This window comes from Monodelphis domestica, chromosome 4, assembly GCF_027887165.1.
Source record: "Monodelphis domestica isolate mMonDom1 chromosome 4, mMonDom1.pri, whole genome shotgun sequence".
NCBI lineage: Eukaryota > Metazoa > Chordata > Mammalia > Didelphimorphia > Didelphidae > Monodelphis > Monodelphis domestica.
The window spans coordinates 31,325,945-31,351,576 of record NC_077230.1 but is presented as its reverse complement, the minus strand read 5'-3'; the positions used below and the strand labels follow the sequence as shown (position 1 = coordinate 31,351,576).

At 33.4% G+C, this 25,632-nt stretch overlaps 1 protein-coding gene across 10 annotated transcripts in view; it reads right to left on the bottom strand.

Annotated features, from left to right (window-relative positions):
- The window catches only part of DMD (dystrophin), a 2,399,796-nt gene that overhangs the window by 1,474,551 nt on the left and 899,613 nt on the right, over positions 1-25,632 (bottom strand). For all 10 annotated transcript variants that reach the window (XM_007493357.3, XM_056797113.1, XM_056797116.1 and 7 more), the window contains 4 exons: positions 21,817-21,962; positions 20,830-21,042; positions 5,206-5,319; positions 3,913-4,068 (listed from right to left, as the gene is read on the bottom strand). In XM_007493357.3, coding sequence (XP_007493419.2) covers positions 3,913-4,068; positions 5,206-5,319; positions 20,830-21,042; positions 21,817-21,962 — 629 coding nt within the window. The remainder of the gene's footprint in view (positions 1-3,912; positions 4,069-5,205; positions 5,320-20,829; positions 21,043-21,816; positions 21,963-25,632) is intronic.

The following is a 25,632-nucleotide window of genomic DNA, read 5'->3' as shown; positions in this document are numbered from 1 at the left end:
ATAGGAGAAGCAGAATTCTTAGGCTGGATTATATGTCTTGGCAAAATAATGAAAAAACTCTAACTTTACTCTATGTGTAGATAGATACATATATGAATATAGATATATAGATTTTTTTAAAAATGATCACACCTAGGGGAAGGAAGAATGTTTTCAGGGCCAAAATCATACTGGAGACATGTGCTTTTTACCTAATTGCTTCTTCATGACATATTAAACTAGCCTAATATTTCCTCTAGTAATCTAAATGTTTATTTTGTGTTTTTTTTTCCTGTTCTGATTGGTTAATCAGGGATTCCTTAAATGTATTAATCAAGATCTTCAGCTAGTTGGTTTACCATTTCGATTTTTGCTTCCAGGAAGATATTGGCATTTTTAATCTTTTGCTTCTAAATAATAACTTCTTCAGAACACTTCTTTATGAAATGAGTTATTTCAAGGAAAAAATAAGCCTACTAGCCTCAGGCAATTTCTTCTGTGAGTTAATATAACTATATCTTTTTAAGCAATATCTTTTTTCCATATGGCTCATTTAAAAATATTTTTTACTTCTTTTTTTTAAAACCTTATTGCCTATATGATACATAAATGAGGCCCAGGGATAGATGGTAGAAGAATGAAGTTTATTGGCCAGAAGTTAAAGGACTGGAACCAAAGAAGGATATCTTATGGTTAAGTAGTGCATACTCTATTTGCTATCAAGGGGACATTAAGCAGAGTAAATGGAGAGACAGGAACATAATATAAAACTATATTAGGTTTTAGGGGAGTAACCAGAAAGAGAATCAGAAATACTAAATATAAGATAGATATGCATAAACATATAGATACACTAAATGGAACCAAATAGCTGAGTTGATTGGAGCAAGCTATAAAGAAAAACAGACCAAGTCAAAAGAACCATGCAAATTTCAAAACACAATTGATAAAAGAGAAGTGGAAATGAAGGTATAGATAATATTATATAAATCTCATCATCATATAATAAAAAGTTTCAAATGTGATGAGATTTGCTTAGGATCCAGGCAATTCAGGTAGGGTAGTGACTGGCAAAATAAAAAGATACTGAGTGATGGGCAAAGTTAGACATGGAAGACCATGGGGCTCACCACTTTTATCAATACTGGTAGGGACCAATAATGAATTATTAGAATTTCTAAAGGAACTATGATAATAGAGAATTTGATTAGTGTTAGAAGTGTTCTCCTACCTTCAAAGATGCCCTTTAATCCTGATACTAGTTTTCTACCGTCCAATAATTCAGTCATAACTGCATCTTCTTGACCCCATTGGCCAGAGCTATCTATGGTTTTTTCTTGGCAAGGACACTAGTTTGCCATTTCCTTGTCCAATGGATCCAATGGATCCAATGGATCCTTTGGTCAGGCAATCTGAAATTAAATTACTTTCCTAGGAACACATAGTTGGGAAGTATCTGAGGCTGGATTTTGATTCAGGTCTTTCTGACTCCAGGTCCAGTGGCTATCTGTTAACAAGTTGTCTATTAATCTTTCTCTGTGGCATTTTTTAAAAATTGGAAATCTAGAGACTAATTGAGGCAGCCTTCAATTCTTTGAGTTGACTATCAGTGGAAGAGATTTTACTACATAAGATTCAAAGGGTGGGGCCAGACAGAAAGGTAGCACAGTGAAAGAAGGATGGAACTGGAGTTTTAGAAACCTAAACTCAAATCCAGACACTTATTTAGCTGTGTGACCCTGGGCAAGTCACTTAATCTCTGTTTCCATTTACTCAGCTATGAAATGGGGATATTAATAGAAATGACCTTTCAGGTTTGTTGTGAGGATCATATGAGATAATATTTGTAAAATGCATAGTATGGTTCCTGGTCCATTGTAGCTGCCTACCTTCTTACCTCTCCCCTAAGAGACAACTAGGGATAACAAATATAATTTCCTCAGGATATTTCTGAATGGAAGAGTATCAATATATGAAAACTGTGGACTAGTAAGTAAAGTGATCTAATCCTTTGACAGTATAGATCAGTAAATAAGGTATTTCAAAAACATGAAAGAAAATAGATTCTAAAGTTAGACATAAGAGGTAGAAAATAACTAAGAAACCACAAGGCAGCCTTAATAGTATCAGTGTATTCAGTTCAAGTGTGAGAGGGTAGCACAGGGTGGGATGACTCTGTACCTCTGAAAACATGACATGCCCAAGGAGATTATTAATCATATTTATTGAGCTATCAGCAGTCTTTGGGAAGCCTGAGATTTTTCAGTATGTTTTTGACTCCTATGTCAAAACTTTTTGAACGCTTCTTAATTCTAGTTCCTTTCTTGGGTTAATTATTTCGTATTTATTCTGTATATAGCATTTTTATGTACATAGAATAGATATGGGCTGACAGTAGGCAGTACAGGGTAGGAATGGGACACTCACTCTGAAAGCTTGCAATTCTCACTAGTTAGCACTGGGTAAACATCAACTACAAAATCTGTAGTTTCAGCATTAATCAAGCATGAATTATAGATTATTCAATTATCCACTCTGTGTTGGATCTGTAATATTTTATACTAGGCATCAGCTTTGTGTTCTTAGAAATAATTAATTACCTAGAGTGATCCTGCAATGTTCAGCATCCCCCCACACCACACACCCCATGTTCCCACTCTAGAAGGGCAGCAAAACCTCTTCCACATTGACAGATGATGACAAGGTGGGCAATAGACGAACAGAGAACCTGCACACTGGTGACTGGCATTCCAGAAGATTTCACAGTGCCAAAAAATGTCTGATTACCCTGGGGTTTTCTATGGAAAGTCCTCTGCTCTTGCTGCATCCACACACAGCTTTGAAGGCTGTTGTGCCTCAAGACCATCTTCGGTTAAACTAGGAGGCTTTGCTTTGGCTTTATTCATTATATCCTTTCCTAATGCCTATGGGATTCTTTCCAATTGTTTTGTGCAGTAGAATAACTCTGTAGTCAGCTGTAGTTTACTATATATTTTTTTCATTTTATTCCTAATCAGATTTAACCTGATGCAAATTTCAGGTTTTTGCCAAACTAGATTTTAGGTATTTGAACTACCTGCCTACTATTTAGGCTACATTCTTAGACAGAAGTCAAATTTGGACATGGCTTAATTATATGAAATAATAATTGCCCCCATACATTTCTGTTGATAACTTTGAATATTTTATTCTTTTAACCTTTCTGTCATGCACATTTCAAAATGGACTCTCTCCTATTTATAGCTTTTCAGGGGAAAAAGATATAAATGAAAGCATATACTAAAAGATGAAGGAAGTTTATTTTTCTATAAGTGACAGTTCATTTTGTGAAGCAAATCTATATTCTTGACATTCAATTTTTGAGCCTCGGTAAGACTAAATCATGTAGTCTGAAATATCTATTTTGGACATATTTCTTTTTTTAAATTTTTTTATTTGGTCATTTCCAAACATTATTCATTGGAAACAAAAATCATTTTCTTTTCTTCCCTCCCCCCCTCCCACCACCTCTCCCACAGCCGACGTGCAATTCTACTGGGTATCACATGTGTTCTTGACTCAAACCCATTTCCCTGTTGTTAGTATTTGCATTAGAGTATTCATTTAGAGTCTCTCCTCAGTCATATCCCCTCCACCCCTGTAGTCAAGCAGTTGCTTTTCATTGGTATTTTTACTCCCACAGTTTATCTTCTGCTTGTGGATAGTGTTTTTTAGATCCCTGCAGATTGTTCAGGGACATTGCATTGCCACTAATATTGGACATATTTCTGCATTAGAAATAAACTTTGTGAGATAAAAGGTTAATTATTCTGAACTGAAAATGTCTAAGAGAATTCAAAGAAATCAGTGAAAAGTCAAAAAGAGAGGAAGAGGAGACAAAGAGAAAATGATCATAGAGCAAAAGAAATCATATCACAATTATAGACCACCAACCTGTTGGCAGATATGATCCCACTGAGCATTAAGTTCTTTTAATTCTGTTTTGACTTTGGAAGCAAACTGTGGCTCTGCTTCATTCTGTATCTTCTGCCCAACTTCATTGACACTGACTAAACTTGGGTGGATTGTCTGGATGTCATTTACTAAAACCTAAAGAAAAGAAATGTAGCATTATTTGAAAATTGAAGTAACCAGGAAGAATAATATAGTGGAAAGAATACTAGACTTGGAGTTGAGAACTTGGATTCAAATCTCACTTCTGACATGTATTAGCTGTTCTAAGTTGGGCACATTACTTAAAATTTTTAGGACTCAATTTTTTTCATCTGTAAAATGACAATAATAACTATAGCACCTAAATAAGAAAAATATGCACTAAAAATCAACTGAGATAATGCATGTAAAGTGCTTTGTAAACTTTAAAACAATATATACCCAACTTCTCTAAATTAAGGATAAGTGAATCAAAAGAAAAGAAATATAAAACTGATGTGATTCTATGATCTTTCTGATTTTGGACTTTAACTGAAAAAAGTTTTTAACAATGTTTAACAAATTTTTTTTATTAACAAAAGAAAAAACATGATATTTTTATTATATGAATAAATATGAAATTACTAATATGAGTTTCTAGCAATATTAAGATTTATGCTAGCATAAACTAACATCATACTCCTCTTAGAGAAAGTGAGATGGGTAGTAAAAGGCCTTAAATTTAATTTAAGAAGATCTGGGTTCAAGTTCCAATCCTTACACAGAGTTTCTACTTCTTCATCTATAAAATGAGGAAGATAATACTTATATTATCTAATCACATAAACATCATATAAGTGTGAGTTCTTGTTCTTATTAGTATAATTTTGAAAAAATCTGGAATTTCAAACACTGAGTATTACAGCAAGGATTTTCAATGAAAGAGACAAAAGAATTGATATTTCATAAACCTTCCCAAGGCACTATTAGGCTTTTGAAAATATAAAAGACAATAGAGGGAGTAAGCTGGAATGACTAGAGCATTGGACTCAGAGCCAAAAAGACGTGAGTCTATCTCACCTCTGACACAATTTGTCTGTGTGACACTGGATAAGTCACTCAACTTCTCATGGCTCTGGACAATTTTTTAAGACTGTAAATTTCAGAAAAATGTGCTGACTTGAATTATTAGAGGGGAATATCCTCACCTGAGAGTTCTCCATACTATGTTGCTATTCTTATCCCCCAAATAGATGCAGTTATCTTAATGGAATTATTTCCAAATAATAGGACATTTATATGAACATGTCTTACTGTGCACTGTTCTAGTTGTTTTTCCAGAGCTTCTGAATCCCCAAGAGCTGGCCATTCCTCCTTCAGGAAAACATCTACTTCTGCCATCCATTTCTTCAGGGTTTTTATGTCATTCTGTAATTAGAGAAGTATTTTATGGCATTATTACAATACCAGCTACTTCTCATACTGCTTATCACTGGGATATTTCTACATATTAGCACAGGATTTTTTCCAAGGATTGAAACATGTGTACAATTAATTCTTCAACAGAAAATCATCTTTATTTAAGATACATTATAGTCTAGTGTTTAACCCTAGATTATGAATTCTGTTATTTAAAAACCAAAAGTTGGCTGAATGATATAGTTTTATGTTGTTGTTTTTCAGAATATAAAATAATTTTTCCCTTTAGAAAAAATTTAAGCTACAACATGTGGTGTTACTAATTGTGCCCTTACAGTATATGAAATAGGTTATGAACAATAAACTCAATTCAATTGTGCCTTTATAGCTTCTTTCACCTGAAACCGTCATAAAATGTTTTCCACATTTGATAGTGTCAATTTTCCCTTTGGCTTTAAACTCTCAATGCAAACTTTCATCATCTTAAAAGAGAAAACATCCTATTTATATACCATTTTGCTTAGGTCCTGGGGGTAATGAGCAAGTGAAAGATTGCATCTAGACTTGTTTTACATGGCTCCATAGGGCAGAACAAGAGGCACTTGAAAAAAATTCCAGAGAGGCAGGTATCAGGCTGATATAAGGCAAATTTTCTTATCAGTTAAGGGCTTTGAAAAAATATAAGAGGCTGCCTCAGGGGATAGTAGATTCCAGCTAACTAAAGACTGTCTAGTTTAGGCTGAATGACCAGTTGTCAAAGATATTAAAGAAGGGAATATAGAAAAGATTAAATAAGAGATTGGATACAGTTGGATCAGACAGCCTGAGATTCTATGATTTTCTTTTCAATTCACAAGACACTTTTCATTATTCCACATATTACTATCCCTATTACCTTTTGTTTTCTTTTTTAGTCACTTTATAAGGACTTTTTAGTCACTTTTAGCTTTTGCTTCATTTTTAGTTACTTTACACTTTAACAGCTTTTACTGTTTGAAACTATATGATTTTGAAAATGTTTCCCTTTATTTCTATAGTCTCTCAATTGTACAGACCTTGTCCTCCAATTCCCCCCTAAAATATTATGATGGAATTTCTGGTAACTCCCCATCAATATCAATATCAACATCAATATCAATATCAATATCAATAAAGTTCCAAAGGAATCATTTGGGTTAAACCATAATGTCTCTGTTCATTTCAACATATATTGTTCTCTTGGCTACAGTTTTCTTGTTTCTTTTCTTTAAAATCTTATATCTGGTTACTATGTTTTTCTTAATGCAACCTAAGATGGTTTAATGTTTCTTGCCAATATTATTACACGTTAAAAATAAGACTTAAAAAAACAAATAAACTTTTCTGATGTACAAAATAGGTCAGAAGAAGATGATACATGTGAAAGTGTGACTACTGTTGTTCAGTTCTTTCAGTTTTGTCCAACTTTTTGTGATCCCATTTGGTGTTTTCTTGGAAAAGATATTAGAGTGGTTTGCTATAACCTTCCCCTACTCATTTTAAAAATGAAGAAAGTAAGGCAAAAGAGGAATTGATTTGCCTAATCACCCAGCTTGTAAATGTCTGAAGCCATATTTAAACTCAGTAAGGAATCTTACTGACTTCAGGTACAATATTCTATCCACTCTACCATCTAACTGTCATAAATCTATTTTATATAGCTCTTTAAATATTTACACATTCAATTTTAATGTGATAGTACCAACACTGACTTGCTTGCCTGTGTTTCCTTCTAAACTGAATTTTCTTCTACTCTTTTTTGAAAGCCTAAAAATAATTTTATAAAACTCTTTTCTTCTTTTCTTTTTCTTCTTTCTTCTTTTTTTATTTATCGCTTCCTCCCCTCCCCCCCCAATTATCTCCCAACAGCTGCCCATGTGTAGGAGGAACAATATCAGAATCCCTTCACCCATGAAATCTGGGCTAGTTTCTCCTTAGAAGTTACTGAGATCATCCTAGATTCCTGGCTGACATGATTCAGAGTCTAACAGTACAGGGTACTGACATAGCTTTGTGTTAGCCTAAATACAAAGCAGCCACAGGAGGCTCCAGAGGCTGATGTAACTCAGGTTAGGAAAATTCATTCAGCTGAATCAACTTGAGGCAGCATCAGTGCCTACCTCTTGTTGAATAATTTCCTGCTGAGACTAAGTAAATCTCTGTTTTTTATTATTATCTGTTGAATGACCTATGAGTCTCATTTTGAACCAATACTGAACATCAACTATTAGACGACTGACTGGAGTAAGGCTCAGTACAGAAATTCCCTGGCCCTTAAATAAAATCCCTACCTTGTATATCATACAGTAGTATGTTAAAATTCTACCCAAGAGAAGCTAATACATTTGTTATGCAAATTTTGAATTTTAAGGAAACTAAGATGTGTTATTTTAGGAGGAAACAAATAGCTGAAATTCTTAGTTATTCTATAAGATATCTACAAGTTAAATAAACTTAAATAGAAATGAGATTCTGGAAATAACCATTCATAGACTAAATTTTACTTCAAATTTGACAATTTGCACGAATTAGAATGTATCCACTGATTGAAGAAAGATATGAGTAGCAAAATTTAACTTCTTTTTAATAATTTAACTAGCAATTTTTGAAGAAACTCAATTCAATGATATAGTGTAACAATAAAGTATTTTCTATTCAAAGATAAGCCTTCTTCATTAATGTTGGAAAATGTGGATCTTTTACTTAGAAAGTTTAAAATAAAACATTGCTAATCATGGATTTAACAAAATACAAACAAAAGATGTATAGTTTTCACTAGACAATGGACCTTAATTTAACAGAATAGATGCATGTCTAAATCCTGTACTTGTCTTAAATGGGCATTGATTAATATCCACTTAATTTTCAAGATGACCTAGTCTTAAAAAGAATTTCTAACATTGAGGTAGGGAAAGTAATGGCAATCACAATAATTTACATTTATATAATCAGTTATAGTTTATAAACTTTGCACATAGTATCTCAAATTTGTGTTGTTCTTATTTTTACAGAACCATATCATTTTAATTAATGTCCTCCGATTAAATCTAACATGCTTTAATCTTTATTCATTTCAACTTATTGTCATTTTATAGCAGCATTTCTGGGCCAGAATAATGGTTCTAAAGATAAGAAAGGCAGCATTATATAGATGAATGAATTTTGGCTTTGAAGCCAAAGGGCAGTATAGCTGTGGATCCTGCCTCTGCTGTGTATTATCTATGTGACTGAAATAAATTTTTCCTTTGTTTCTCAATTGGTAAAATGAATGGCTTGAATCATGTGATCTTGAGGTCCCAACCTCTTCTATCTTCACAACCCCATGAATATTTTTATGATTTACCATTTTAGAACCTTGAAGCTGGACTCAAAGTTCTCTGACAATAATTATTAAAAAATTAAAAAAGAAATAGAAAAAGTAAGGAGAATATCACATTTTATTTTAAGGCTATGACTTAATTATTTCTTCAGTTCTGTCCACTTTTGAGGATGAGTTAAACATATTTGTCTTCTGGTTTTCTCTGTGGGAACAATATTTGTATTTGATACTTGAATCTAAACCCCTTTTAGTAATGAATAGTCATGATATGTAAAGGTAGAAGTAAGACAATTACCTAATTTCATTTAAAGGAATCCAGAGAAGCCTTTAATAATATCTCAATACACTCAATGAATCAGAAGTACAAACTAAGTGTGGGTCAAACCTGGGCATTAATTAAGCTAAAAAAAATGAGGTAGTTAAAACAAGAATCTTTTGTTCTAATTAGTTAAGGGACTTAGTTCATGCTTATAGTTCCCCTATAAAAGATTAGGGTAAAACCCAAGAGATTTTAATAACTGGTGGTGAAGAAGGGAACAAAAACAAAAAATCTCTTCCTTGGGAAGGAATCACTTGGGTAGAGCTTCTGCTTTGTCTCTCTGTCCTTAACTGGAGTAATATTTTGTAACCATTAGAGGACCACAGGATTTGGCTTCTCATTAGCATTTCAACAATGTCCTCTAAAATATGTCAGCTGACAGAAGTGTCTGCACCAGGAACTCAAGATAAGATTAGAAATTGAAATTGAGGGATGGATTGTCTCTTTTTTATTCTTTTATACTAACTACAACTTTAATATTTAATCAGAATTTCTTTGTCATATGGCATATAGTATTTTATTTGCTCCATTCATCAATTAATATTTGAAACATCTTCCCAGAAAAATATGATAATGATGGGGACTGGACTCATTATTAAATTGATATGATTCCTCTAGAATGAGTTTGCTGACAGAAATTTCTGCTGTAGGAACTCAGAATTAGAATTGATGTACAAAGGCAGATTTGTGATCCTGCAAGGAACTCAGCATAAAACCCGTGCCATTCATAAGGCAAACACCTTGAAGACTCAAGGAAAATAATTCCCAAGAAGTTGTTAGTTACTCGTAAAAAAGAGATACTGCTTAATTTTGACCTCACCTTCCCCTCAAATCTGTATATACTTATGGGAGAGTGTGTCACAGATAATACAAGGAGATATTTTGTACCAAATAGATTACCATATTTCTAAAAGATAATTTTATAAATCAATTAATATTTATTAAGGATTAACTAGATGCCAGGCACTATGCTAAGTGCTATGGATGCCAAAAGATGCAAAATATGTCCTTACACTCAAGGAACATGCAATGTAAAGGAGGAAATAACATTCAAATAAATATATACAAAGCAAATTTTATGCAGGATTAAAGGGAAATAATTAACAGAAGGAAGGCACTGGAATTAAGAATTAAGAAGGGTTGGAGAAGGCTTCTTGTTGGGACTTAAATGAAGGTAAGGAGGGTTAGTAAAAAAAGTAAAAAAAGTTGAGTGGAGGGGGAGAATTCCAGACATAGAAGAACAGCCAGAGATGGATTGTCTTGTTCATGGAACAACTAGAAGTCCAATGTGTTTGGATAGAAGAGTACATATCTTGGAGTAAGGTACAAGAAGACTGAAAATATAAAAGGGGACTAGGTTATAAAGGTCTTTGAATTGCAAGGACATTTGTATTTGATACTAGAAGTAACTGAGTTTAATGGTGAAGGAGAGGTTGACATGATCAGATATACGCTTTAGCAAAATCACTGAAGAGACTGAATGGAGGATGAATTGGAATCAAGAGAGAATTGAGGCAGGCACCACACCCATCATCAGGCTATAGAAGGAACTAGCCATGAGTAATTCATGCATAAGAGTGCTCAGTGTCAGAAGAAACAAGGTGACATATACCAAAGATGTTGCAAATTTAAAATGGATATGCTTTTGTAAGAGCTTGGCATGGGGCTGTTAGATAGAGTGAGGCATCCAGGATTACCATTAGACTGTGAGCCTGAGGAATTCCTCTGGGAATATGGTATAACCCTCTACAACAATAGGGAAGGTAGGAGGTAGGGAGGGGTTAGGGTGAAAGACAATGTGTTCTGTTTTGAAGGTATATGAGTTAATTTAAAATGAGTACTGGCCATCTAGTTGGAGATCTCTGAAAGCCAATTGGAGATCTATTATTGCATGTCATTAGAGAGGTTGAGGCATAATGGGAAAACTGAGAATTATCAACATAGATTTTGTAATTAAATCCATAGGAACTGTTGAGATCACCAAGTGAAGAATAGAATGATATAGAGGGAGAAGAGAAGAGGGTCCAGGGTTGAGTCCTGAAGGACACTCAAGGTAAGGGGGTGTGATATGGAGGACAGTACAATGAGGTCATGTAGGTAAAAGGAAAACCAGGAGTGAATGATGTCACAAAAACCTAGAAAGAAAAATCGTATCAAGGAAGAGTCATCAGTGGTGTCAAAGACTGAAGAGAGTTAAAGAAGAACAAGGATTTAGAAAAGGCCATTACATTTGGCAACTAAGATATCATTGGTAACTTTGGAAAGAGCTGTTTTGGTGGACTGATAAGAAAGCCAAGCAAGTTTTAAGGTAACTTTGAGTCCCTCTGGCCTCTCCTTTAATTCTTGATGAGCACAGATAGGCACATCCCAGCTTGCTCCTGATAAATATCTACTTTATGTCCCAGATATCTGATTGTCCTCTAAACTGGACAGTTCACCTCCTTTTGACTTTGAGGCATAGGACACAACCACATGACCCATCTCAGGTTCCAAAGACAATATGCCTTTGTCATCATCCCTTCTCCAATCACAAAGCCCAGAATCCAACTCCTTAAGGAGGCATTGTCTACCTCTGCACACTGTCTCCCCACCATTTCAAAATGAATTCTAAATTAATAAATTAATTTTTTTATTTTTAAACTAAGTTTTGGAGTCTTGCATTCTTGTGAAAGATAACCTGTCATAAACCTGGGGTTCACCTCAAGTCCCTCCCCAACAAGATGAATCACATTGGTGGGGCTCATAACTTATAGTAAGAGAAAAACATCATGCCAATCTTTCTTTCCTAGATCACAGAGAGTTGATATAGCAGTAGTGCCCTAGGAACCTAGACTACCACTATGATTGGCCTTTGGCATAGTCAGTGCAGAGAATAAGTATGACTTTTTTCCAAAAGATAAGCAAACAAGACCAATCATGAACACTACCACTTTCAGTTGTGAAAGGGAATTCTTTATTCTCTTTGTCTATTTTTAATCAATCTACTTAACCCATACTTAACTCATACTTAACCTCTATTTAACACTTTGTTAGCCATCAAGTAAGAGAATTCACAAGTCACTTACTTGAAGAAGTAAGAGAATTCAGGAGTCTTACTTGGAGAGCTCCACCCTTTTAACCCAATCAATCAGAAACTTGTGTATTCTTTAATAAGAGCTGAACTTTCAGAGGGTGAGAAGTGGATCCCACAGACACTGCCCCCCTGGGCAGTGCTAGGCAATTTGGAAACTGTAATTGGCCCCTGTGAAGAGGGGAAGGGAAGAGAAATGACTACAAATGCCCTGAATTTCCTCTGTTGTAGTCCTCTTTGGCGTGAATCTGGAGCTTGGGGGATCTTGGACTGGGACTGTGGCTTGGAGCTATGACTTTGGACCTTGGCTTTGACTTGGGACCTTGGCTCTTTGACTGGTTCTTGGGTGAGTGAATAGCTGGCCTTCCTTTCCTGGGTTCTGGAGAGAGATTAATTCCAGAGAGGCTTTCTCCTCTTGAAGGAGGCTGTGTGGGTGGGTGGTCCTCTGGTGAAGGGTTAACAAGCCCTGCTGGACTGAGCAGAACACCAGGACCAGAGCAATATTTAGTATGATAGGTTAGATATCTTCTCTACCCTCTTTTTGTATTTTCTCCTGTGAACTCTTTCCACCTCTTTGTAAATAAAAGCTATTAAAAGTCATTTTTGACTTAAGTTATATTTTTAAATCAGCGACCACAAGATTATCTTAGAATTTTCATATATTTTGTCAAGCCCTTAATTTAATTCCTTACACAGTAATTCCTTACACAGCTAATTATGTATCCCCTTCATATGCCCATATTTAAGAAATATAATTAAGAGAGTCTTTCACAGTGGATAGAGTTGGCCTCAAAGTCAGGATGATATGACTTTAGTTTTCATCTCTAATTAATCCTAATTATTTGACCAATTCACATAACTTTTTTAGGGTTCTGGCTAACTCTAGGTGACTAAGTTGCAGAGAAGATACTAAGTAAACTGCATGAACATTTTCTCCATCTCGAGTTCCTTATACCAAAAAAAATCACAGGTTTAGCAATGACTCCTCAAATTATTTCTTTTCTTTTTCAAAATCTCAAGTAGTAATATAATTCTTAAATAAATCTTTTAAGTGAAATTGTTTCTTGAAAAAAACAAATTAATCTAAGCTAATTATAAAATTTTAAAAAATAAAATATTTTAATTTACACATATAATCAGAATTTATCTCAGCTTAGAACTAGGTAACAATCAATGGCTCTTCCAGCTCTAAATCTTAAAAATTTATAGCAAGTGCTAGGTAGATGAAGACAGTCCCTGTTTCCAAGGACTTCATTGTGTATAATGAACAGTAAAGTAGAAGTTTATGTTTTGAGGGAAAAACAAAATCTTGTCTATGGGTTCTAAATGGAAAGGGTGAGGAAAATGTTTCCAGGTATATGTGATTCTTTGGTTAAAGGGATCTTGCAGTGCTGACATGGAGTATATATATATGAATGTCAACTGTCTTTTAACTTCCACTAAAACACCACTTCTGTCTCAAATTGTATCACCTTTGATGCAATTCTGTTCAAATCAATTCCACAGAATTAAGCCTCATCCATACATTTTAGTTCTTTACTTGCAAAGCCAATAAATACTGACACAATTTGTTATAATCTAGGAATGATTATTTATCAGTCTTGAATATACTGTTAGGTGGCAAAAGCCTTGAATTTAATTTATGTCTTTTCTTTGACTAATTTAAAGGAGTATTTCATTAAAGGGGGAAAGGTCAATTATTTCCATGATAATTATTTTTATAATAGGCTATTAGTATTCATTTTCATTTCCAGAAGTACATGTACACTTAAATTATAATCAGATTTTAGCTGTCATTTCTAAAAGAGTCTGCAAATTTAAATTATTAAAAACATTTAATTATCCAAATAAATCAAATAAATTTTAAACCTTTTCTTCATCAAGACTATAACCTCAATAAAACTATACAAAATGATTCACAATGTTTTGTAAATATTAAGGGTTGACTGTAACTTCAGTGATTCCAATCTAAAATATTTTCACAAATAATGATTTTTGTAAATGAACTATGAAAACCTTATTATAATCATATATTTATAGAATATAAGACCATTACTGTAATTTCTATGAAATAGTAACATAAGGTAGAATAATGAAACCATGCCACCCTATTTATACATGGTCATATCTTAAAGGCAATTTCCAATTTTTACACAATCATTAGCTATTTTCTCTTCATAAATGTAGTGTAGTTAATATACACATATATTCCTATATATTTATATCAAGAAAACACACACACACAGAGACATAGAAACATACCTTGAAAAATCCAAGATTTCATTGATGAAGGTAGCATTACTTCCAAGGACATATGTTGCAAAGCCTCTGTATTGTCTGAGTTGTCATGATTTAAATAAATGTGTGTATGTATGTATTATGCATATAAATATATAACTGTAGTCAACTCTCAGGTGTCAAACCTTCTATTACTTAGCTGGTTAGCAATAATTGGGCAGCATGGTCTACCATCTGTGTCATCATGCCTATATTTAATGCTTGTTTAGCTTCTCAGGAACAATGGAGCCCACACACTTCTGGAAGAACTTTTGGTACTTAAGTTATCTTTCCTTTAGATGAGGTATTGGAGATCTTTCCAAGTCAGTTCAACTGCTAGTGCCACTCCCACTAACATTACCTCCCATTTACTTAATTTTTATCTTACACTAATTTATTTATGGTATATCTTTCATTAAAATGTAAGCATCTTGAGGACATATATCAATTTTATCTTTTTATCCTCAGCACTTATCTCAATACCAGATGCATAATACAAAGTTTTTCAGGTGTCTGTTGATTAGTTGATTAGTTTATTGATTGATTTTTGTGAGTCACAAACACACACACACAAGCATACTCTCACACACACACACACACACACACACACAAACACACCACACCTCCTTCCCCAATGGGAGGAGATCTACAAATCAACTATGCTAATTATCAATTATCTACTTACTTTTCAGGGGAATGCCATGATGAAGTGGGAGAAAATAAAAAGTCTATTCTGTTTCCTAAAGGCTGTAGCTCCAGGTAGTTAGCATTCAAAAAAAAAAATCTGGGACTGTTTATTGACCTTTATTGGTATATTATTTTTTTAATTTATATAAAAGAAGAAAATTTGCTAATAACCAAAATATTGGCTGAAAATCTGCCATTTTGTTTGGCATGGAAAAATATGAGGACGTGCTTAAATGGATTGGAAATATTTCTAGTCTCCAGAAGGAGCTGAGGTAAGGATTATAAAAAGCCCCTGAATCTCCATAGGATGAAATAGTCAAATAAATCATCATTAGCTCTTAGACTAGGAAGAGAAGTTGCTCCCAGAAAGTCTGAATGTATATGTGTATATAAATATACATGTGTATTTATTCATATTTAATAATTTTGATGCAGTTAATTCCTACATTGCATCTCACATATCCATTCTTTTTATCCCATGTGATTTTTTTATATATCCCTTAAAAATTCCAGAGAATTCTTACGTAATTTATTGAGAATCATCCTCTAGTTCTCCTTAGCAATGAAGTTCTCTTTTTAATTTAAAAAAATGTATCACATATTTGTAATTTTATTATACCATGAATTGTCTTCATACATTATTTATAGATGTTTATCTTTTCCATCTGAGGATATTGGAGGTGGGGGGCATATTATAGGTGGGACCTAATCCAAATTACTTTTTGAGTACCCATCCATTCTAATTTGGGAGGTTTATAGAAAATTTAACCTTTACTTACATGTAGGAGTTCAAGTAAGGTAAGATAGACATAACTAAATAGTCATCTGTAATTTATCTTTGAAGAATTAAAGTTAAAGACCATATAAAGACCAATAGAGTTACATATACTGGCTAAAACACATCACCAACTAAAAACTGCCCAAAAGAAGTGCCATCAAGAATGTCATTAGAGATGTATGAGTGAAAAAGATAATCTATTTCTGGGTGCAGAGGGTGATATGGACAAAAGACCCACTGGAGGAACAGAATGGTTAAACCCATATCATGGGTAACATTAACTGTATTGCATCAGTGACTTCAATGATTCATCAAAGCACTCACTATATAAAAAGTTAGTTAAAATATTTTATAAACATCTTACTAAAAAGAAAAATAATGTTAATTATCTGAAAAATGTTAGTTTTGCTCATGAAAATCATAAAATTGTTTGTTATTGTTCTTTCTCCCCCTAGTAAAGGGCCAGGAAGACCAATGATCATTAAAATTTGCCTGATACAGGCAAGTGAATAATTAACTCTTCCACAATCTTTTTCCCAAAACCCACAACTGACAACATTCTTAGAGATATGAAAAGTCAATTCTCTCTGGCAGGGAGAGCCATGCCTGTTGTCTTTAATCACTATCCAACATAGTTTTCAATCCAAACACTGTTGGACTCATGTGACTGCTGCCCTGAGTTTTAACCCATCATGAAAATATGGTATTCTACAAAATCATTATATGTCTCTTCCTTTGAAAATGTTTTCAAGTAACTCAAAGAATAATTACAAGAAATGGGAGTGCAATGTAAGATTTTAAGTTTTGACATACATTGAAAAGGAAGCCCCCAAAAAAGTTTTTAAAGCAATTAATATTAATATTTTTAAAAGTAGATACACATTCATATTTTCATCATTTCATTAAATGAAATAAATTGACTTAAGAGGTGAAAGAAATTCATAAACATATTATTAGAAAAAAATTAAATCGTGACAGAGTCCTGGGATCAATGATGGCCTCCCTGGATTTGCCCCTTAAAAGGTACATAATTTGTTCATTTAACATTTGTTTTATATATATATATGTGTGTATGTGTGTGTGTGTGTGTGTGTGTGTATATATATTATATCTCATCACCAAATGCTGTGTAATATTTTTATGTCACATGTTTTGTATTATGAGCTAGGCTTTGGATATATCCTAAACTATAATATATAACCAAAATAAAAAGATAGATGAATCCAGGGGACAGGGCTAGATGGGTGATAATTACCTATAATAGAGAAAAGATGAGCTTGTTTGGTCCACCAGTTTTCTCAGAATGAAGATCTCCTTAATCCTAGAGACCTCATTAAGAAATATAACTAAGAAGTACTGGAACAAATGTCATTGAATTTTATATATTAATTTCTTGGTTCTCAGTATTGTAAAACAATTGATATATACACATCATTTCAAAATGTTTCTTAAAATAAATGGCAACACTCAGAAATTGACACTCCTCTCTTCAGCTGAAAAATATTCAAATTAAACAATAATCTCTCAAAGTAGCTCTTAAAAACAAAGTTGGCTCCCTATAACTCTTTTCCTAACAGATGTCAATAAAGTATATGTGGTGATATAATTAATTATACAAGCTTCTACTAAGAAAAAATAAGCCAAAGACTAAGTAATTGGTAAAAAATTGTAAAGACCTGACATTGAAGTAGTTAGTAAACTTCTTGACTCACTATATTAAAAAACCTTTATTTTCAACATTAGGAGAATCTGTGATCATATAGAACAATGAACATAACCTATACCAATAGCATTTAACATTCTGGAGTCATTTGTAGCTATAAAATGCAAGAAGGTTGTCAGGATATAATTATGTACAAACTGAAAAAGACACTTGGGTACTCGTTATATTGATGAACTCATGTTATATAAGAACAATATTGTAGTCTCTAAGTATTTTAATGACCATGATTTGGAAAAGATATTAAATGTATTCTGTGTGGTGTAAGAGAGCATAACTCAGGCCAATGAATTGAAACAACAGTGAAAAAACATTTTGACACATTATAAAGAAGATCTACCTAATAATTAAGATGTTTGAAAAATGGAATGGACTGCCTTATAGTCCCTGATTATGTTACAGAATAATAACGTGTCAATAAACATTTATTAAGTCCCTACTTAAAATTGGGATATAAAGCAAAAAACAAAACAAAACAAAACAAAATAAACATAAAAACTAAACAACAACAAAAATGGTCCCTGTTCTCAGTTTAATGGGGAAGACAATGAACAAACAATTGAATACAAACAAAATATATAAATGCTACATTGGAGACAATCAACAGGAAGATAACATTAAATAGGATCAGGAAAGGCTTTTTGTAGAAGGTAGAATTTTGGCTGGGATTGAAGGATGTCCTAGAAAGCTAGTAAACAGAGGAAGAGAAAGAGAATTACAGACAAGGGGGATAGCTAATAAAAATGTTAAGCTAATGAGAAACTACATATTTTCTATTCTAATTGACCCTGACACATTTGAGGAAAGAAGCCCAGAGAAATAAAGGAAATTGCCAAAGGTCATACAGCTAGTTAGTGAGATAGGGACTTGTTTCCTAACTCTTCCTCCAATGCTCTTTCTATCACACAGTACTGTCTCCTTATCAGCTAAGTGGCTACTTGTTGGGATAATTACAGAAGATTTATGCTTTGTTTGCAATGGACACATCCTAGTCTAGGATAATAGGAACAATTATTCTGGAAGAATAGAAGTATATTGGAATGTACAGTAGAGTCAGAAGGTAGTCCAGGCTGGTGTAGAATTATGTACAAACTGACAAAGACACTTGGGTACTCGTTATATTGATGAACTCATGTTATATAAGAACAATATTGTAGTCTCTAAGTATTTTAATGACCATGATTTGGAAAAGATATTAAATGTATTCTGTGTGGTGTAAGAGAGTATAACTCAGGCCAATGAATTGAAACAACAGTGAAAAAACATTTTGACACATTATATGCTTCTTGTAGGAACTTAGACATTTCTACTGAGGTAGCAAAGTAAATGATATTGCCTAAATCATTAGAATTTTCATGTTTTACCTAGGGGATATTTTGACCCCCAGAAGGGAAAGGCTTACCCTATGACACTTGAGTAAAGGGAAAAGAAGATATATAATAAAGTATAAAGCTAAGAAATTGTCGATGATCAGGATAGGGATCACAAGTGGATTGGTGGGTGCAGGATATAGAGGGATATGGCATTGGGTACAATGATATTCACACTCAATGAAATAATGGAAAGAGGAAAATAAGCAATGCTATAGACAAAAGGAAGCCAAGCTATGCCAACACATTCTCTTTCATTTCTCCAAAGTGATCCATCTCCTATATGTACAAAAGTATTTATAGCAGTTCTGAGAATAGCAAAAATTGGATACTAAAAGTAGTATCACCTGTTGGGGAATGACTGAAGATAATTATGGTACATGAATATAATGGAATCTCATTGTACCTTAAGAAATGACAAAAATAAATCAATAAGTTTTTTTAAAAAACTGACAAAATGGAAATTTCAGAGGAAAATGAGAAGACCACGATGAATTGATACAGAATGGAAAAAAAAGAATAATTTATAGTATGAAAACAACATTATAAAGAAAAGCAACTTTGAAAGCCTTGACAAACCATTATTCTATAGGACTAAAAGTGAAGCAGGTTAATAACATTATGGTTTGAAATACTAAATGAAATTTGCATTTTGGGATATGGTCAATGTGGAATTATTTTTCCTGAACTATGCCTATTTGTTATGGGGATTATTTTTATTTTTTGTTCAATGGGTGAGAGGGGGAAGGGAGAATAACAGAGAGGAGGTTAGAAGAGACCAAGAATAATGGCTTGTAAAAATAAAACAAAATGATTTTTTTAATTGACCTATTCCATACATCAGGATGGGGCAGCCATGTAAAAGAGAGTCAGGTGATTTGAAGAAAAAAGTATGTGTGTGCTGGGAGATAGGAAGAGGTTCTCACTGAAATGTCCAATTGGTTTCAACATCTGATGTCACAGAGGAAAAGTGAGTAGTCATCAAGGTTGCACGAGAAACACATTTCTTAGATGGAAAATTCTCAACAGATGCCAAAAGAAGGAAAGATTCTATATAAGCAAAAGGAATATTTATAGAGCAGACAATGTATTGATAGAAAGAGTGGAAGGTTAAAACTGGAAGGTTAGCATTATGTTTTGGCCATAATAGCAAGTATCGAGTGAAAACAGAAACAATGCCTCAAAAAAGTAATGAAGTGACTCTAGGACTGTGCTAGCACAATATAATTCCTTATGTGGACCAAATTGGGAATACTTTGAATATGAACATAACAATCAATTTTTTCCATTGTCTGAGGAATAAACTACAGCTGAGTTGTCCAAGTTGTCCAAGTGTCAGTTTTTAAAACATCAAAACTAAATAAATGATGTTTGGGTCAGATTCTTATTGGTGACAAGAAGGCCATGAATTTTGTGTTGATCTCAAGAGGAAAAACTCAAAAGAAAACACAAAAATAAAAAACAAAAATGCCCAATATAACAATATCATTCACCAATGGAATAATTTGTGTGGATTACTTATTTAAAATAAATTATAATAACAGACAGATATGTATATTTAGATGTCAACTTTCAATAAGAAAAGTAATTTATATTCTATAAAGCAAAATACAAGGATAGATAAAATTGAAGGATTTTTAAAGGTATCAAATTGAGTTGACTAAATTAAACGAAAATTAAATGAAGATGAAATTGGTGAAAATACTGGTTGGTGTTCAAGGAAATTACTAAGCAGGAGCCAAATCACTGTTCTTTAAAGAGAAGTTAGCACTGAGATATGCATAATTAATTAGCTTCCCTTTTGAGAAGGATTTTTATTAATTTGAACTGTTTTGGAAGGACTTTGAAGGTCATGTGCCCACCTGACTAAGCATTATAGAACAGAGGTAGTAATGGAAAAAAGAGTTAAAAGGGGTATAGGGAATGGGAAGGAAAATAGAGGAAGTAAAATCTCTGATAACCTGAAATTGTTGGAGTTTAGTCATATGTTCCTCAAGCTTTTGGCAGTGTTCCACCAGCTGAGATGATAACTTCTTCCAGCGGATCTGTATTCCTTCAAGTTCTAACTGATATTTTTTATTAATTTCTGGGGGGGCTGTCTTTGACATTTCTTCCACTGTTGTGGTGAGCAGATTCAGACCTGGCTGTTGTTCCTGAAGAGAACTTTGCAAAGCCTGCAGTAGAAGAATTCATAGTATATTTATAACAAAATATATAGTTTCATTAAAATAATATTTAAATGCTATCCAAGTATGAGAATTTTATATAAAATTTCAGTTATAAAATGATTGCTTCAAAATAACTTTAATATTTTTCATGACAAGCATAATTTGACTCTTTATGATTCCTACATTTTTAGAAACACAAAGGAGGAAGTTGGGAAGGTAGGAAAAGAAGGAAGCAGGGATGGAGTAAAGAAGGAAGGAGGGAAAGAAGGAAGGGAGGGAAGAATGGAGGAAGGGAGTGAGGAGGAAAACAGAGGGGTGGAAAGAAGGAGGGAAGAAAAAGGAAGGGAAGAGAAGGGAAGAGGAAATTGAAAAAGGGAAAGAAGAGAAGGAAAGACAATTAACAAAAGGAAGGAGTAAGAGAGCTCTGTATTTTTCAAGTGAAATTCCTCTCTGAAGAATATGTGATAAAATTGTAATAAAAATCAAAGAAAATATAATAAAAAACTAATTGGATATTTCTCTGAAAATACTTATTAACCTATAAAGCAAATGGTTGATCTTTATTCACTACAGATAACTTCAATAACAACTTGCATTTTTTTAACCATAAACAGAATTTGTTATTTAAGACTTTATAATATTCTCAAGTGGCAAATATAGTTTACAGTACTTTGCATGGTATTTAGTTAACATTAGTCAATTGTGATTCAGGATTTCTTTGTTTCATACAATAGAATGTTGCCACAATTTGTTGTTTGTGAGAAGCAAATAGATACATACCTTTAACTCCCTGAGTCTCTGCTCCATGATTTCATATTCAGTGACTGTCACCTGAGGTATAGAGAGTTTGGTTTCTGATTGCTGGATACACATAAGTATAGTATTCACCATTTCCAAATAATGTGTAGGAGGTAAGCTGTCCAAAGCTTCATCCGAAGTGGGAAAAATGAGAAAAAATTTAAATGACTTTTAAGTTAGTATATCCTCAAAAGTTGTCATAGTCACTCTTTAAAAAAATTGAGATCTAGGAGACTAGGAAAACTTTTTAAAACATTTATGATTAATTTTATTTGCTTTTACTTAATATTGTGCCTTTATTTTATGTTTAAATATATTTTCACATATTAGAAACAGTGTTATAAGATTAGTAGGCATGATTAGGCTATGACACACATCATTGGAGGGAATGCCTACATTGACGAGATCACAGATCCAATAACATATTGGAAAGAATTGGTTCTAACATCAGTGGTATATGAAATATCCCAACTAACATGCACAACCAAATAAAAACATTCATTTGTGAAGACAACAGGTTGTCTCGGCAAGACTGTTGTCTTATTTTCTAACATTCTATCCTTTCAATGCTAAAATTTAATTTTTAGTACCCTTGTCAGAGGGGAATAATCATTTTTATAGCCCATGTTAATGTGTTTAAACTATCTATTGAAGGTAATTTTCATTTTAGTACATCTGTTAAAATCATATAATCTTAATGTAACAGAGAAATTCAAGTTAGATTTTATTGGATTATACCCATTAAACTGACATTGCAGATGTCTTAAATAGATAACATCTGCTAGAGACAGAAGCAATTCATTAGCTCAGTTGCTCACTTCTGCCCTTCACGATTGGTCTTATTTCAGAAATGAAGAAAGAAAAGACAGTTGAAAAAGATTCAGAGTAACTTTGGTGGTTATACAAGAGTGAGAAAGTATGAATTACTATTATTCCTCCTCAAATGTAATTAAATGTGTATATATACAGCATATGTGAGTATTTATGTGTGTGTGCGCGCAGACATAGATAACTCAAATGAACATTAACACACTTGTGCATATATATCTACCAAATACTTAAAAGTTAATTCCAAACCCATTTCATTTTTCTCTTGGCACACACTAGAAACATGGAAACTGAGGTGGCCATTTGGTATTAATAACAATGATAATAGGAATAGCATATATTTCCATGATACTTTTTTGTTCTTTTTCCTCATATAATCCCATGAAGTAGGTAGTACAAATGTTATCATTCCCCTTTTGTGGTGCTGCAACTATGGATAAGAGGCTTTGGGATTTGTCCGTGGCCACACATCTGACATCTCTGACTCCATATCTAATACTGTTTGTTTTCCTACAAAATGATACTCAAATCCCTGATTTCCCTACAGAACAATAATCAGAAATAGTAACAGTATTGAGCTTCTAGTTTACAGCTCACATTTTATTCTAAACCTCTACTCATGTGACGAATACAATAAGAACATATTTTAGTACCCCAAATCACAAAGTTATATCATTCTCCTCACTTTGATTTAATTTGATGCTATTAATGTTTATTATATTCAGCACATCCTCTGTATAACATGATCCTCTGCATATATGGATGAAAAATAGTACAAACATAGAATCATTGAACTTGGGAACTGAAGAAACTTTCAATATTGATGTATCTAGTCCAAAACTCTCATTCTATAGATAAAGAAATTGAATGATATTAGGGAAAGGGATAACTGAAGATAAGAGAAATATTAATTCTCATACCAAAATCAACTGTGATCTCACTTCAAGAAATACTATTTTAAAAGTATGAGAGGCAATCATTTAGAAAAATGTCCCCTTAATATATTAGTTTGTAGTGGAGGAAGCAAATGTGGCAAACACTTTTCCACTCTTAAGAAATACTTCCACATAGCCAATAAAATGTAAAAATCTCCTACATCTAAATTTCACAAGACTGAGGAGTTTTTGGTGCCTTTTTACGTGCTTCTCTGAGCCTAAATATAGTGTTAATATATACTTGATTCCTGCAAAGACTTCACAAAGCAACATTACTCATCATCAGAGAAGCAACCAGGGTAGGGCATCTAAAGTTTGTCTAAATTGGAGATCCTTAAATAGCAGTTGCAAATATTCCAGTGTCTCATTATTAAGGATCACTAAACAAACCAGCAAGTTACCAGATTTCAGGATATGTTGAATTTCTCCCCAGCATTCATTCAAGAGCTTTTTGTCACACCCCATCCCTCAAATAAGTATCTGCCTCACATGTGGCTTATGGTACTTACTCTAGACATAAAACTTTCTAGTTTTCAGGTAGAGTTGAAAAGGATAATGAATAGGTAAAAGATAATCATTTGTTTTTCATTCAAGAAATAGATAAATAAAAAAGAAAACAAGGTAGTGATTGGGTCCATACTATAATTAAAAGATGTAATTAAAAGAAAGATTGTGTACTACACTGCTATCCAAACAATGTCCTTCTCTCTTTCTCTAATCAACTTTAATAGGAAACACTGTGACTCAGGTATAGTGGAAGGAATACTAGAATCAACATAAGAACCAACTTCTACTTATTTGATCTTTCTGGACTTCAGTTTCATAATCTAAGAAAACAATGGGGCTAAATTAAAGGAACTGTTGATTTTTTTAACTGCATCTCTAATCACGGACGACCCTTGGTTTTTTTGTTGTTTTTTTTTGTTTTTTTGTTTTGTTTTTTATGACACTGTTGCTAATGTTATCAAAATTGCTAATTGGCTTTTTGGTTTGAGGATATTTTAGTTGATCCAGAATTGTGGGGTTTTTTTAAATTTTATAATATTTTATTTGATCATTTTCTTTTCCTCCCCCCATAGCCGACACGTGATTCCATTGGGTATCACATGTGTTCTTGATTTGAACTCATTGTCATGTTGTTAGTATTTGCATTAGAGAGTTCGTTTAGAGTCTCTCCTCTGTCATGTCCCCTCAACCGCTGTAGTCAGGCAGTTGCTTTTCCTCAGTGTTTCTACTCCCACAGTTTGTCCTCTGCTTATGAATAGTGTTTTTTTCTCCTAGATCCCTGCAGATTGTTCAGGGACATTACACCACCACTAATGGAGAAGTCCGTTACGTTCGATTATACCACAGTGTATCTGTCTCTGTGTACAATGTTCTCCTGGTTCTGCTCCTCTCCCTCTGCATCATTTCCTGGAGGTTGTTCCAGTCTCCATGGAATTCCTCCACTTTATTATTCCTTAGAGCACAATAGTATTCCATCACCAACATATACCATAATTTGTTCAGCCATTCCCCAATTGATGGGCATCCCCTCATTTTCCAATTTTTGGACACCACAAAGAGCGCAGCTATGAATATTCTTGAACAAATCTTTTTCTCCATTATCTCTTTGGGGAACAGACCCAGCAGCGCTATAGCTGGATCAAAGGGCAGACATTCTTTTATTGCCCTTTGGGCATAGTTCCAAATTGCCCTCCAGAATGGTTGGATCAGTTCACAACTCCACCAGCAATGAATTAATGTCCCTACTTTGCCACATCCCCTCCAGTATTCATTACTTTCCTTTGCTGTCATGTTAGCCAATCTGCTAGGTGTGAGGTGATACCTCAGAGTTGTTTTGATTTGCATCTCTCTGATTATAAGAGATTTAGAACACTTCTTCATGTGCTTATTAATAGTTTTGATTTCTTTATCTGAGAACTGCCTATCCATGTCCCTTGCCCATTTATCAATTGGAGAATGGCTTGGATTTTTGTACAGTTGATTTAGCTCTTTATAAATTTGAGTAATTAAACCTTTGTCAAAAGTTTCT